The sequence below is a fragment of the Neolamprologus brichardi genome, chromosome 16, assembly GCF_056152115.1.
Source record: "Neolamprologus brichardi isolate AB-2024 chromosome 16, ASM5615211v1, whole genome shotgun sequence".
Classification (NCBI taxonomy): Eukaryota; Metazoa; Chordata; class Actinopteri; order Cichliformes; family Cichlidae; genus Neolamprologus; species Neolamprologus brichardi.
Genome location: NC_142119.1, coordinates 22,315,354 through 22,331,849, shown reverse-complemented (window position 1 = coordinate 22,331,849; position 16,496 = coordinate 22,315,354). Strand labels below are relative to the sequence as shown.

At 41.5% G+C, this 16,496-nt stretch overlaps 1 protein-coding gene across 1 annotated transcript; it reads left to right on the top strand.

Annotated features, from left to right (window-relative positions):
- The first annotated feature begins 4,329 nt into the window (after positions 1-4,329).
- On the top strand, positions 4,330-16,181 carry si:dkey-229b18.3 (uncharacterized). The gene is made up of 8 exons (XM_087829844.1): positions 4,330-4,633; positions 5,293-5,643; positions 6,028-6,095; positions 6,367-6,595; positions 10,720-12,707; positions 12,917-13,135; positions 14,744-14,884; positions 15,132-16,181. Exons 1-7 carry the CDS (start codon positions 4,582-4,584, stop codon positions 14,846-14,848), a joined length of 3,012 nt encoding a protein of 1,003 aa, XP_087685970.1. The 5' UTR covers positions 4,330-4,581; the 3' UTR covers positions 14,849-14,884; positions 15,132-16,181.
- Positions 16,182-16,496: the final 315 nt, after the last annotated feature.

The window sequence follows — 16,496 nt, the reverse complement described above, 5'->3', positions numbered from 1 at the left end:
TAACGAAGGGTCTTTGGAGTTGGCCATATTTTGTGAATCATATATCTCATAGTGAGAAGACATGTTGCTCCTGTGGTCCTGTAGTCTCAATGTTTTTTACTTACATGCATGAATCCCTTTACCCTTGGCTCAGTTATCCAATGCCGGAACACCCTGTCAATTCATGCAGCTGTCTAACCATCCACCCATCCATACATTTTTTAACCATTAGCCTAGGGGAGGCAGGGTGGTAGCTGGAAAAGCTACCACACAGAGACACTCACCGATTTATATGCACACCTACAAATGCTTCAGAATTACCAATTAACCTGACACGCATGTCTTTGAACTTTGGACGAGAAGGTTCAAACTTTTCTTGAAGAACTGTGCTAACACTGCACCACCATCCCGCCAAGAATCTGGTTAATGTATAAGCTTATACGTAACTAATCTAAATAACAAGCTAGTTAGCCAACACCGAACCACAAGCTGAGTTTCCCAGCAGTAATGTGACCTCCTCCTTATTCTTGCTCCCTTAGGGGTCGCCACAGCGGATCATCTCCCTCCGTCTCACCCTGTCTTTAGCATCCCCCTGTCACATGTCCTCCTTCACAACATCCTTTGTCAGTGTAGCTTTTCCATCCAGTCAACTTAACATCTTCTCCATGTTCTCTCTTCACCCAGTTTAGTTATGAATAGACCTATTTTCATGAACACATCTGGGGCAATTAAGCATTAAGGATCTTGCCCAAAGACACTTGTAGACACACAGATTGTAAAAATAGTTAAGGACTCAACTGCTGGTCTTCTGAATAGTAGGCATCATTTTAAATCCTGAGCCAGCATGAACATCAAGCTTCTTTGATCCATGAGAAGTGGGTAAGAAAAGAGAGTCATGAGTTCATCCAGGAGATTTGGCTAAAACACCCAAGACATGTTGCACTCATGTTGACAGCTTCTTCTTTTTTTTAAGTGTATATGCATTACAAAAAAGCTTCATAGTAATTTCTGACTTTTAAGGCTATGATCGAGACAATCAAACATTCAGAATTTAACACCAAGATAATTTATAAATAATTCTAGTTATTTTTGTTTTTAAAAAAATGTGCCTTTTTACCAAAGTTGACAACCATATTGAAAGTAACAGTAATAGGCTGATTGTCTTTATCAAAAAGAGTAATGACAAAAGAGTACAGTATGTGACAACGTGGAATTTGCGTGTACTTGTTAAAGATTTACCTGTAATGCTAATAGCAGCACATTGTAAAGAAAATCATCAACAAGTGGCTTAAATTCTAACTACTGTCAAGTGGGGCCCAAACCTGTGGAAAAATCCGCCCCGCAGCAGACTGAAAAACATGTCAAGAGCCAAAATGTAACACTGGAATCTGCAGGTCATTTTTGCAACTGCTGGTTTTCACAGTGCATGGCTCTATAATCGGATATTGTACAAATTTTACCTGAATGATTGGAATAAACGTTTTCTGTCTGTAAAACCTCAGTGCAAAACTACAAATTGTCAAAATATAAGCAAAGACATGTCTTTGTGGAATCATGTGCTGTGGACAAAGACGTCTCGCCAGAGTAAAAGTAGACATGACAGGCGCAGACCAAAGACAGTGTTTCAGGCGGGCCACATGCCGACTGTGAAGGATGATGTTGGAAATGTGTTTTTTTTTGCCTGCCTTGATGACTGGGCAGCTCACAGTGAAATGATCTGAAAGATCACGTTAAATCCTTTTTGTGAAACTTGAGGTTGAACCACAAGTTGGCTTTTTAACAGAATGATGAACCTAAACACACTTAAAATACACCAAGCTATGACTTATAGATGAAACTGAGGAATATGGACTGGAACACAATAAAATGTTGTGGTTGAATTTGAACGAGGCAGCGCATCCATCCAGGAAAACCCTCAAACATTTTGCAACTGAAGAAACTGTGAATTAAAGAGTGGCCAAAATTTCCAGTAAACCTATGTCAGAGAGTGATGGGCAACTATACAAGACATCATTTCTACTGAATTAGAGGCCAATTACTTTTTTAAATATTACCAAAAAATCCCTGTGGTTGTGATAAAGTATATTATATGTTGTGTAGACACTATTTTAAAGCACTTGTGTCTACAAGGCTATACTTTGTGCTCAGATTCAACCAAATTTTGCAAAACTGATTGGAAAATACTTCACAGTGCAAATGGATAATGACCCAAAGTAAAAAAGCAACCCAGGCTTCAAGCATTGCTGAGGATAAAAGTGGTTAAAATATGAGCTTGAGCCAAGTCAAATAAAAAAACAACAATTTCCATAGGATGTACTTTTGTTTCCAGATTGCTGTAGCATTATTAATCATCATTTCAGATATTTACAGTCAGATCCATAATTTGTTGGATGAAGAAATTTTTTTTTGTAGATTTGCTTTTTTACACCACCACACTGGCTTTGCACTCAACCAGTCAACATATGACTGAATTGCAGACTTTACAGCTTAGCTTAGCTTTAATTCAAGAGGTTTTCATAAAGTCGTTTTTATACACAGTCTCCCATTTTCAGAGGCTGAAAAGTAGTTGAACACTTGCTGTTCCCTCATTAATTTCATGCCAATGTAATATCTGAAGTTGATTTTTTTTCACTGTAATTCTATTCATGAGGCCCAAAGGAATGTCAGTGCATATGAGGGAGGCCATCATTAGGCTAAACAAACAAAATAAACCTATCGGAGAGACAGCAAAACCTTTAGGGGTGGCCAAATCAACAGGAGGAATGCACTGGCTAACTAAGCAACACCAAATGTCCTGGAATACCACAGAAGAGAACTAAAGTGTGGAATGAAAAAAATGTGATCGCTGGAACGGAAAAAAAATTTCACAACATCTAATCAAGTCGAGAAGACTCTCGAGGATTCAGGCATACCACTGTCAAGGTCGACAATCAAGAGACGCCTTCATGAATGGAAATACAGAGAGTTTAGGTTTAGACTTTGTCAGAAACATATAAAAGAGTGCTGGAAAAAAATCTTTAGACAGATGTCAGCAAGATTAGACTGTACCAGACTGACAAGAAGAGAAATGTATGGAGCGTGGTGAGAAAGCGCTATGGTATGGGTGTGTATAGTGGTCAGTGGAACCAGGTCAGCAGTTCTTACTCATTATGTCACTGCTGATAGAAGTGCCAGGATGAATTCTGCAGTGTACTGGGCTGTACTCTGTGCTCAGATTCAGCCATGTTTTGCAAAACTGACTGAAAAATGCTTCACAGTGCTAATGGATAAAGACCCAAAGCAAAGTAAAAGAAAGGAAATATTGTTCAATGACCAAACCAATCACCTGAGCATGACTTCTAGTTACTGTAGACAAAACTGAAGGCAGGGCATCTGACGAAAAGGAACTTATACCATTCGGTGATGATTCTAGACTTCATAAGGGTGATTCCAAATTATTTTCATCCAAGTATTAAAAACAATCATTATATTTAAAGCTTTACTATTGTGTCCATTTGGCCTCTGAAAATAAACATAAAAATGTGTATAAAAATTCCTAAACATTTAATGCAAAATCCTTGTAAACCCAGCTGAATTAAAATTGAAAGTCTGCATAAACTGTACAGGGATGAAACTAGTTCACTAAAACTTGCCACAACAAATTATGGACCCAACTGTAAATTCATCTGGTAAGGGCATGTGGACATCTTTTCCAGCCTTATTTTTAAAAAAAAAAAAATGAATTAATCATCAGTTTTTGCCTTATGAAAAAAGTTGTTGTTTTTTTTCTTCTGAAATCTACATATTTTCATCACCTTTCCATGATTATGATTTACATTTTTAAGGAAATAGCCGCCTTTTTCTGTTGCCCTTGTCATTGTTGATGTTGTCATCAAAATTTAGTAATAAACATGTTTTGGACATGGGCCTGGTTGATGTATTTTATTATTATTTATTTTTTTACATTTTATTAAAGTCTAGAAATGTAACCCAAACGTTTACAAAATTAATATGCGGATACAATATTTGTAACAGACACTGAGGTGATGAAAGGTGGCTAACGTTTTGAAATGGGAGTAAATCTGCTGTAGCTGTAACTTATTCTGGGGAGGGAAATATTGAACAGTCACCACATGAAACAGTGTGTATTCCGTTAATGGATACGACACATTGGCTGTATCGTGTTTCACTTGTGTTTGCAGCAAGTGAAGCAAATACTGGTACACTGGAATCGTGAGCGAACAACCTAGCTTACTGCAAATGGAAGAAAACTGGCTGTTTGAGTGACAGCCGCAGCAGCCAATCACAATTGGCTCGGGCGAAGCTCTTTAAAGCTTCTGCTAATAGCCTTTGTGTGAAGGCGGGGAGCACTTCGCTCGGTTAGTCTGCTGATTAGCAACAAACAGAAGGTTACGAGTTTGAAAAATTGGACTATTTGACTACTAGAGCGGCGTTGTGGCGGCTGAAGGGGGGTGAACTATGTCGGGTGTCTGACCGGAGCTTGTTGGCTCGCTTTTGAAGGGGTCCGGCGGTGATTATTGCAACATTTTCGAGCTGGTCGGGGCGACCAGCCTCGCTTTTAGGTCGTCCAAGTCGCGATGCTGAGCTGATAGCTGCGTCATCATGTTGCTTCCGACTCGAGTTGGCGAAAAGAAATCACAAGTTAACGCCAGAGGTGAGGCTGCCCGCCGTCATCCACCCCCAGAGGCCACTCCCGACCTCTGAGACAGATGGAAGACGGACTGCCGGCGAGGGGTTGACGGTGAAGCCTGTTTACGCGGTCGTTGTGGTGACTTTACATCACTTGGCTTGGCGTTGTTGGCGCGATACTCTCCTGGGTTATTATCCACATTTGGAGGGATATTAAAAAAGAACCTGGTTGCCCGACAGTCGAAACCGAGAAATTGCTAAGAAATTTGACCAAACGTGTCCCAAGGAGGAAGTGTAACTATTGCATATTTAGGGATGTTTGGATAGAGAGAAGTGATGCTCTCATTGACAGCAAGGATACAAAGCAGGGGCAGGGAAATGCGGCTGATTCCCGTCTGACTTTTCTTCTGCTTTTCAAGCCACAATGAGAGGCGCTAGTTATTGAGAATTTACTCTGTGTGGTGCACTACATTGTGTCAGACTTTTCAGCCAAGTGTTTTCGTGCCTCTGTCGTCCTTTATCGCCTCATCCACGTGGACTTCGTTTCAGGTCGTTGGGTAAAGTTTCGTAAGAGGGCGATCCAGAAAGGTGGTGGTGGGGGTAGTCCTTCTGAGACTACAAAGTTGTATCTTCTTATTGGAATATAAATCCTCTTTTTTTTTTTTTTTTTTTTTTTTAAAAAAGAAAAAATGGCTTGCGACTGTTCTAACACCAACGCCCAATACGAAAACGCAGAGACGTGTTGCCCGTCCAAGCCCTGGTCGGATGGAGATAGAAAGCAATCCCGGCAGAAGGAGTCAGCGGGGTGCTCGAGTGGGCGTGGGTCCACCGCACGGTGGTCCCCCAACTTTGAGGTGATAGACGGGCTGCTGTATCGAAAGAAACTGGAAAGGGGCTTCATCAACTACCGGGAGGTTTTGAATGAGGACCGAAGACATGAGGCAATCTCCACTTTCCACATAAGGCGACCGGGCCAACGCCACCTCTCACTGGAAGAGACCTACAAATGCGTGGCTGAAAACTACTGGTGGGAAGGTATGAACATCACTTTTGTCTTCTAAGTGTCTTAGTAAAGCATGTGAGTCATGTGTAGACTGCTCCAAATGCATATTAATCTTATAACTGCCTACTAATGATTGAATGACACCAGCAGAGATTTAAGTGTAGGGATATTTGAAACAGACACAGACTCACATGTGCACAAGTGGTTGAATTAGTCAAAGATTGAGGGACTTATTCAGACATGAACAATAGGTGTTAATCACACCCCTTGCTGTTCTAGTTGGTGAGGCATTACCAAGTGTAGAGACAGTTGTGACACCTTTAAAACGATTAGCCCGCTCCAGCCCTCGTACCCAAACCCTTTCCTGTCTTTTGTTACCTCATGTTCTGATGTTTGAACAACTGCTTTCTTCACAGGGATGTACTTCGAGATCAGAGACTTTGTCCTCAGCTGTCCAGAGTGTCAGCAGAACAAGAAATCGAAGGTGAGTGTACACTGGAGTTGATGAACTGACAGCAAACGCTATCCCGGAGCCTTGTTTCTTCTCATCAAACTTTAAGCGCCTCTTCATTTTTATGGAGACAGCCCTCTTTTTCGGCATCTCACACATTTTAATTCACACCTTCTAACTCATTCCCACTTACTCTCACGCTTGTCTCCTGGAAGTGCTTTCTCTCACACACACACAGCATACAACATACTCCCATAATAAAGTATTTCGATCTGTCTTTTTCGTTTTTGTCTGTGCCTCGTAGGAGCCGGGTGGCAGAGGATGTGTCACAAAGACAGTAGTGTCACACAGCTCCGACATGCTGAGCAAGCTGAGGAGTCAGCGTGAGGCAGGCCTGTTCTGTGACATTACCTTGCGGACGAGCGGGCGTTCCTTCTTAGCGCACAGAGCCGTCCTGGCAGCCGTCAGTGATCACTTTCAGGAGATCTTCACGGAAATGGACTCGAGCATGAAGGCAGACATAGATCTCACAGGTAAGAGTGGACACCTGGGTGCCAGATCTCTCTGCCTGAGCTGTTTTTTGGGTAGGTGGCTGAAGGCAGACCAAAATACCTTACCGAGCCTGATCCTTCTCCTCACACAGGTGTCAAAACTTCAGTGTGAATATTTCTGGTCTAAATGCCTGAAAAATAGTTTAGTTCAATTTAATTAATATAGCACGAGATCACAACAGCAGTCGCCTTAAGGCACTGTATACTTTAAGGTAAAAACCCTACAGTCACACAGAGAAAAAATCAGATGACGTTCTATGAGCAAGCACTTGGCGACAGTGGAAAGGAAAAACTCCCTTTTAACAAGATTGCTCTTGCGGAACTAGGTTAGAGAGGGCCGTGACTGGTTGGGGGTGAGCGTACATTACACATTATATGTGTATTATATATGTTTAATCTATTCTCTTTACATAGAAAAGCACTTTTTGAAACAACCTCTGCCTTGCCCCTTTTGGATAGATAAAGTCCACTACTGTTTTAAAAAAAAAAAAAAAAGTTTTACTATATATTAACTAGAGATGGACTGATCCGATATTAAGTATCGGTATCGGTCCAATACTGACCTAAATTACTGGATCGGATATCGGAGAGAAATAAAAAATGTCATCCGATCCATTAAAGATCAAAAAAGCACCTCACAAAACTTGCGACATGGCGTAACTCGGCTCATAACCTTAGCACGTGATAGAGCGGCTGTGGCGTGCAAGACCTGTCGGCGGTCTGGTTGAGCATTCGGAGCCTCGCTACCAAACCGGCATTTCATCTCCGAGAAAGTTATCCCCGAGAGAAGTAAAGCAAGTGTGTAAGTTCATCTCTGAATGTCTGTAAAGCATTCCAGCGTTAAGCTTAACAACCGATATATGGAGCAACTGCCTCTCTCTCTCCCTCTCCCACTGCTACTTCAATGATGATACTGATTAATGGTCAGCTGATCGGCTTTTCTGTGCGAGTCCGTCTCTCTTGTTTGTTTATTGGCCACTTCGCGCCAGAAAGAGGAAACCAGCAGCTGAACAACAGCAGCACATTTAAGCTTGATAATCTGTTGTTAGAATTTATTTAATATTACTTTGTACACCAGGATCTTTTTCTACGTAGCTGACGGCTGGTAACTGTGCAGGGGCGGATCTAGCAAAGTTTAGCCAGGGGGGCCGATAGGGCATGAACAGGGAAAAGGGGGGCACAAAGACATACTTTTCTTTCTTATTCTCATTTAAAATGTATAGCTTTTAATAATTAATTATCTGAATCTTACACCCAAGTTTTAATCTGATGTAAAATGTATAGAAGTCCATTACTGTATATAGTAACTATTAAGTCTAATATACGCTAGTAAGCTATACTACTTTCTCCTTTGGGAAGGTACCATCTGTGCAGTCTGCAGTTCTGTTGAAGAAAGATGTTGAATTTATTTAATTATTCTTGAAAAATAATTGATGTCTGTGCATTTTTTTCACACTGCATCAAATTAAAGTTGATTACGTTGATTAAGCATCATAAGGTGGAGGGTGGTTCCCTATTTTTTTTTTTTTTTTTTTCGCTGGGAGTTTGGAACCCTATTAGTTAGGTTGCTTACTCTTTAAAATACCAGAATAGGGAGGATAGACTAGGTTTATTAGATTGATCAGTATTGCTGAACTATAAAATATTTTGGGTGCAGTGTATTTTTTGCATACAGGTATAACAGAATGGCTTTAGTGTTTTATTTTTTTTAAACTTGAGTTTGAACTTATACAAAATGCAGCAAGATATTTAAAAAACAGTTTTATTTATTAAAAAACACTATATCGGATTCATATCGGTATCGGCCGATATCCAAATTTATGATATCGGTATCGGACATAAAAAAGTGGTATCGTGCCATCTCTAATATAAACATATACAAAAATTCAAAAGCTACATGCTTGTATAAGATTAACTGTGATAAAATATTTGTCTAATTTAAGAGACTCCCGAATGTTGTTCCACCATTAAGAGACAAAATGGACATGTAGTTTTTCCACTTCCCACAGGGATATCAAAGGTAACGGATTCCTGTGAAAAATCTATAACTCTTGTTTCAAAGCTATTTATGTGAGCATAAGTAACAAGGTGCTTTGTTAAGGATGGCTTGGAGATAAAAGAGAAAACAGACTTGTTCCCTTTGAGTGTTAAGTTTTAGCCATTATACCGCTTATTTCAAAATGATGGTTGCTGAAACTGTCCCCAGTAATACTTGAAAGGGAGAACTGTGAGCATGAAGGGGCTTGAGAGTATTGGCAGTTACATAACAGGAGCTGCATCCAAAAACAAATTTGTGGCACTTTCACTCCTCCTTCGTGCAGCAAATGGTCAGGTTTATGGAGCACTAAGTATAATTAGGGTTTGGACTTAACTATTAAATAAATGAACAGGATAACTAGAGACCAGAGACCATTTGACTGCAGCACAATGAATGATTTCCAAGAAAGGCTCTCAGAAAAGTGCGTGTTTGTCTGAACTCATCACATCTCCCAGGTTTTTGCCTCACTTTTGAATGCTGGCATTAAGAAATGGCGTAAATACTTCTAGCTTGTGATATGGTCGAGCTGCAGACTGTATATTTTGTTTCAATTTTAGGATAACCCAACCCTTATTTCCATCATCCATAAATCTACACATTACTAAATTAAATGTTTGTTTCTTTTTCCCTTTAAAACATCAGATAATGCTAAAAAAAAAATGTCCATTATAATTTGTGTGCTCTAGACAACTTTCCCATTGTTCATTTTTCCTCTTTTTTTTACATGACTTATTGTCCAAAATCTAAAAGATTTTTTTTATTCATTTTCATGAAAATTAATGCACCCATTTGAGAAGATTGTGCCAGCAGACTTTTGCTCGCCAGTCATTATTTAGTAATCAGAACACTGACTGTCTTTCAAGCAAATGGTAAATACAATGTTGCAGCTCCAGTCAGTAATAAACTTAATAAACTGCAGTCAACATTGTCCCTTTATTGCCCTGTTAACAATAATTCCAGGTTAGAACAAACAGTAGAGTCATTTATAATTCTGAGTGATTTATTACACAGATTTTAATGAATACACATTTATTAAGAGACTGAATGCAAATAATGCAAACTCCTGACATAAGGTAAGAAAATTAACGTCTTATCATTGCTCAAACAATAGTGTGAAGGAAACTTAAAATGTAATCATATCATCCAGTTTAGGCAGAGAAGGCTGATTCAGAGGTCTTTGTGATGACATTTGGCATTTTGTAAAGACGTAATCACTCTAAAAATTCAGACTCAGGCTGCGTCCACACGTACCCGGGTATTTTTGAAAACACAGATTTTTCTATGCGTTTGCCCCTTTCGTCCACACATAAACGGCGTTTTTGGTCACTGAAAGCTGAGATTTTTAAAAACTCCGGCCAGGGTGGATATTTTTGAAAACTCCGTTTTTGCATTTACATGTGGACAAGAAAAACGCAGCGTCAAAGGTGTGCGCCTTTTTTGACGTCACACTGTGCGCCACGTTATTGTTTCGGTGAAATGAACTTCTACAATACTGTTACTGTTACTTGTACTCTCTGCAGTGTTTAAATGCTTACATATACACACACAGTTACTGTCCCTCCACACATACGACTCGGTTCTGCTTCTATGCCCCAGCTTTGTTTACTTTTTCCCACCGAGGCTTCTAGACTTCTGATTAGCCAACATTTCTGCAGGAATATATTGCCACCTGTTGCTTTGGCATGTTCCTAGCAGCGTTTTCCTTCATTTCTGCCTTTATGTGTGGACGGGATTATTTTTTTAAAACGAAAACGGAAAATCTCTGTTTTCAAAAATACCTGTGTACGTGTGGACGTAGCCTTAGAGAATCTGGTCCTTAAAATGGGATTTGGCTGTTGTCTGTGTTATCGTTTACTTATCTTTGATGTGTGTTCTTACATGAGAGCAGAAGTGTCCATGATTAAAGGAGTTGTTAATTTGTCATCTTGTTTCAACTGTCATGTTTACACTTTGCTCCCTTGGAGTGCTCTCCCTCTGATCTTCTGTTTACACCAAATTGCTTTCATCTCCCTCTTCTCACCCTCTGATTGACCAGTGATCTAATTAAAGGCTCCTTTTAACCCCCCAGGTTTCAGTGAGGACAGCCTTCTCTCGCTGCTGGATTTCTCCTATTCCTCCACTCTGTGTGTTCGCCGTGAGGATCTACCTGAAGTCATTGCCATGGCCCGCCACCTGGGCATGTGGCTTGCAGTGGAAGCCTGCTCTGCCCTCATTAAAGAGCAGGAACAGCAACTTCATCCAAACTCAGCCTATGCTGGTTCGTGCCGTGAGCGTCATCACCACCAGAGGGAAAGCAAAAGGAAAAGGGTTTTGGGATTAGAGGACAATGTGAACGCCGCCTTCAGTCTAACACTGGATGCATCAGACGAGTCTTTTGAAGGAAGTCCCAGCCGCAATTTGCGCAGAATGCCAAAATCCCAAAACGGCCACCCTCTAAGTCCCTCACACAGGATGAAACTCATGGACTTTAAATCGCCCTCTTCAAAAAAGGCCTCCACACCTCGAAATGCCGCATCTACCCCACAGTCACAGAGTTACTCACCCATATCCCCATCGAACACCCGTCTGCTCCGCTCCACTCCTGGAGCTGCCAAGCAGGTTCAGAGATTGCTGCCGATGTCGGAGACCTCTCAAAAAAACAAAAAATCTCATCCCATCTCCCAGCTTTCCTGCTCTTCTAGATTGAGACCTGGCATGGTGTGCAGCCCTGTGAGGGTTAAGCAGGAAGTTGAGGAGGTTGGCGAGGATGAAGAGGATTATGCCAGAGCACAGGAAAAGTACAAGTTGATGAATGTTCTGGGGTTACAAAGGACTTCTCTCCTCCCCAGACCAGAAGATCTTATTGGCTGGAGACAAAAGAAGCGACTAAGAAAGCTGAAGGCCAACAACTATTCACTCACCAAGCGCCGGAAACCCCGTTCACCGTCCCCGGGACTATCATATGGGGATGTGACTCTGGCGTTTCCCCTCTGCAACCCTGTTAACACTCACCTCCTCCATAAGCCTGTGAAGACCAAACCTGCTGCAGCAGCTAGCACAGAGAAGATTACAGCTAAGAGGCCAAAAACCACTCGGAAGCGTGTTCCTCCCAGTGACAGGAGCATGCGAAGTAAAGGGGTGTTACCTGACATGTTCCAGCCTATATCTAGGGTTGCCTTTGGGGGGAGGCAACTGAGACAATCCGTGAGGAAGGGTGACGGTTCCCACCTTCATTCTCAGCAGCCTCTGCGACGTGGCTCGAATAAAAAGCTAGTCAGAAACAAAGTCAGGATCAAATCAGAACCAGCTGAATACGCTCTCTCAGGTCTCCGATTTTCATCAAACAATTACTGCGGCCACACACCCCACAAATCTTTACCTTCACAGAAGATACAGGCTAGAAATAAGGTCGCTGTTGAGACAGTCAGAACACTGCGATACAACAGCAGTCGTCCTGCAGCAAAGGCTAAACTCAGACGGGGCTCCACGAAGGAGGCGAAGAAGGTGAGGTGTAATGCCAGAGAAGAGGGAAGAAAGGTGGGAAGCCAGGGGCTAAGAGGGACCATGGACACTAGACCAAAAGTGAAGGAAAATAAACCTGATGGGCTCCAGTTTTCAGATCAAGCACCTCCACCGTCCATCTATGACCACCCTCTTTATAAAGTCATCAAAGAGGAACCAGCAGAACCTGTGCCAGTTGGAGCTTTCCCTGATCCTCCCTCACCAGACCTGGGTAAACGCCAGAGCAAGCCCCCCATCAAGTTACTGGACTCTGGCTTTCTGTTTAGCTTCTGCCGGCCAGCAGGGGGGCCCATGTCCGGACTGAAGAAAGAGGAGGAGAGTGTTGATATCTGCTTAACACGCTCTGTGTCTCAAGTTGGAGAGAAATTTGAAGCAGAAGAGTTACCCCACAGGACTCTGAGAGCCAGAGGGCCACCCATCCTGCCGGTGGTGAAGAGGGAGAGAGAGGAGAGGAAAGTGACCCAAGTTAAGGGCCGTAGACCCAGGCCCAACCCTCGAAACACTTTACCTCTAGCCAGGTGTGCTAGGTCAAAACCTGCAGGGACCATGCCAAAGGTAAAAATAAATAAATAAAAAATACCAAGTAGCAAACTTTAGTGATGATTATGATCTCATGCTTGCTTTTATATCTAATTTTATAACTGTACAGTCTTTGTTTGAAGCATCGCCTGTGGCGCCTAATCTTTTAAAAGCATTTAATCATTTCTATCTAAAAAATGTGAATAAAACTCATTAACTTATAATTTTATTTTATTTTTCTCTAGCAACAAGGTAAGCTCCTCGCTCTGAGCAGTAGGAGCTGTGCCATGCTGGATGCTGTACGTCGGGCACGACTAAAGCAGCTCAGAGGGCCTCGTAGTCAAGCCCCCAAAGTTCCCAAAGCAGCCCACACCTGTCTGCAGTGCTCAGCCTCCTACAAGGATTGTGATGCCCTAATTATGCATCGCCTTAGGCACATCGAGGGCAAGCACTGGCCATGTCCGGTAAGCACCAAGGAATTCAAATATTTGTTTTTCTGACAACATCATGTTTTAGTACCTGGTCGGCTCACTTAGAACCCCAGATGAGCAGATACTAAAAGAAAAAGTACAGGGTACTATAGCCCAATGGGAAAACCCCGAAAACCGTGGCGAACCATGCCAAGTCGATCCAAGTTGGTACTAACAGAAAAGGGGCTTTAGTGACCTTTCTCTGCATCTTTGGGACAGTACTAACTTGTGTCTAAGATCTTTTTCTCCTGCTGCTCTGCTCAGGGTGTTAGAAAGCATTGAGGTGATACTATTTTCATGTGGCATTTAGACAAAAACACAAGGTCTGTTACTTCTAGCTTTCTTTCTAATAGGCCAAGCACAGCCTTTATTTTTAAACTTACACTGGTGGCGACTTTTGTCAGAAGATGTAGCGAAGCTTGAGAGACCAAAAGTGTTGTTCTTAAAAACCTTACAACAAACATGAAACCATTCTGTCTGAATAAAACAGGGCTTCATATTAGTTTACTTGACCTCATTTGTAGTTTTAATAGCAAACCAAAAGAAAAATGGATGACTTTATATAGGCTGACAATAATTTTAGCACCAAATATGCATGGAGTTGGTCAACAGTTTGCTACAGTTTTTGGGTTGAACAGCGTTTTCTTGAAATATAAGGTGAGTCAAAAAGAATCAAAGTAATGGACATGTTCACAAGTGCTCAATTAGGCCTTTACACTAATACCTACTCAGGTCTGTTCGGCACAGCTCAACACAGCTTTCAGGGTTTTCCATTCGGTCACAGTACCTGATACTTTTTTTTTTTTTTTTTTTTTTTTTTTTTAGTACATACTCCTCAGGGGTTCCAAGTGATTCGAGGCTATCCAAAATGTGACATCAACAGAGAGCATGCCATGGCCGGCCAGTGCCGTTACTCAATGAGTCATGATAGCATCTCTTTGTGAAAATCAAAACCACCATTTTTCAAACACGGCAACGAGGGAGAGAGCTGAACAACACTGTGGTCTCAGAGTCTGACAAAAAGCCACAGACCGAGCAGCAGCTATACCATTGCCTCGAAGTCCTCTTTTGTTGTAGTGTTCGTGTTGCATACAAATGACATCACAGGACTTTTGACTGGGTTGATTTAACGATGGTACTTGATTGTAATTGAAACTGAGCCAAGCTGAGGCGAGTCTAACTCATCCCATACTTCTGAAAGCATGTCTGGAGAAACTGTAGCCGCTGCTGTCATCCTACAAACACATGAAACTTACAATTCTCCTCTTTATAACAGCGCATGTTTTGATTGTTACCAGTGAACGGCTGCAGAATAAAGGCACTTTGAAATTGGATCATTCTTTTTGTAGCTCAAAGCTATTTCTTTCTCAAATTTGGTGGAAGTGTTATCTAGTCACCAGCAATGCGCATATAAACCCTGACGTATCAAAAAGGCAGTTGCCACAATGACTCAGTTGCCATAGGTGTAGTTCTTGTCTAACAAAGTCTTTCCTGCTTTTTGGGTGGCATTGAGGCACTTGGGAGTTTTGTTAAGTTGCAGCATTGCAGCTCTTTTCCAGTTATTTCTTTGTTATTAACGCTTTCTATTCCCCTCTGCTGCAGCTCTGCAGTAAGACGTTCTTTCGACTAAGGAATGTACGGAATCACATCCGCACCCATGACCCCAAGTTGTATAAATGCCGGAGTTGCATTGCTGCTGGTTCGTGAGGAAGCTGGAGGACCTGCTCATGCACTGAGACTAAGGTGAGTGGAAGCGACTCCTTAGAAAACTGAGCTACACATCAGTCAGTCATCTTTCATAGTGCTTCCTGATGTGATTGATGAGTGGGGAAGATGAATGTTTAGTTGTCCTTTGCTCTTCACACTTCTCGCAGATGGGGAGGGGGGCCTATCAATACCCTTACAGTTCAGTATGATCATCTGCTCAATACCTGCATTGATTTTTCTTCAGTGTCTCGTCTGTTTCTTAACACTCGTGTTTATTTTCCAGGATGATGGCTGTCTGTGTCTCAACGTCAGGGAACGGGCCAGAGTCACATGATCGATCTGCAGCGTGTACATAATGCATCCACCACACACAAGCACAACGGCCTGTGGAAAGGCATAATTACTCGAGCTTCTAATCATTGCCATTGCCAATGATTGCTAATGTTATTTAAATAACCAAACCAAGGTTGCTGTTCCTGTTTGCTTTTCCGTACATACAGAAGTTTAAACTTGAACATTACACTCAGGGGGCGGGGAATGTGATGCCACGTTATAAAGTGATTTAACATCACTTTTGTGTACAATATTGAAATATAAAGTGATTGTTATAACTATTACTTCTACTTAATGTCATCTTTATTTTTCTATGTATAGATTACATTTGGAGTGCACTTATATCATTGCTTATGTTGTAAACCTAAGAAGTAGTACTGAAATCGAAGGTTTGGAGTTCAGAGCAGGAATACTTGAAGTGGTGCAAGTGCTGAAGGGAATACTTGAAGGTGTAGGTGGGATTTAGGAGAGAGCCTTTCCTTGAGGTGTTTCAGTGGGTCTTTTGTCTTTTGGTGTGAAAACTTTTAAATGACTTCACTAGTCTTTCCCTCCTTTTGTATTGATCTGCTAATCTTCACCTAGTCCCGGAGCCTGTGGTTTGACCCGGGGGTGGGGGGGTGCTGGGTGTGGTGAAACCACTGCATGTGTATTTCCAGGCCATTTGTAGTCCTCCCCCCACACACACCCCCGTTCTTTCATCTTTTCTAAGGCTGCCACTTTAAAAAAAAAAAAAAAGAAAGAAAAAGAAAAGGGAAAGTGTCTCGTTTTTAATGTGAATTTCTGAACTGAACTAGTAATCAACACAACTGTCATTACAGATGTTTTATTGATTGTTCCCTCCACTTAAATCCAAGCTAAGACGCTCATCTTGTTCTACTTCAAATTCTACTGAGTAAATGCAATGTGTGCACATACCGAGATGTCTATGTTTCACAGATTGATTTTAGAAATAAATGAGCTGTCTCGCTATCTGTAAAGACTGAATAAATTTTTGCCTTTTGTATCCTTTTATTCCAATTTAAGTCTATCTCGATCGATCGATCGATCGATAGATATCAGATATAGTACGCTTTTGTAAGTGCAAATGGTGACAAAAGATTGAAAACTGTATGCCTGGTACAGTTTCATGCCAAAATCTAAGCAGGAAACTTGACCTTAAAATTCAAGGGGACTTTTTATGTTGAAGATTTAGTTAGCATCTAGAAAATGGTGTTGCTTTGTGCTTGTCTGTATTTTTGTACAAGGGACATAGTTCCTCATATCTCTCAAGGGAATTCCATTTGCCCTTGTTCAACAATAACTCAAAAACAAGGAG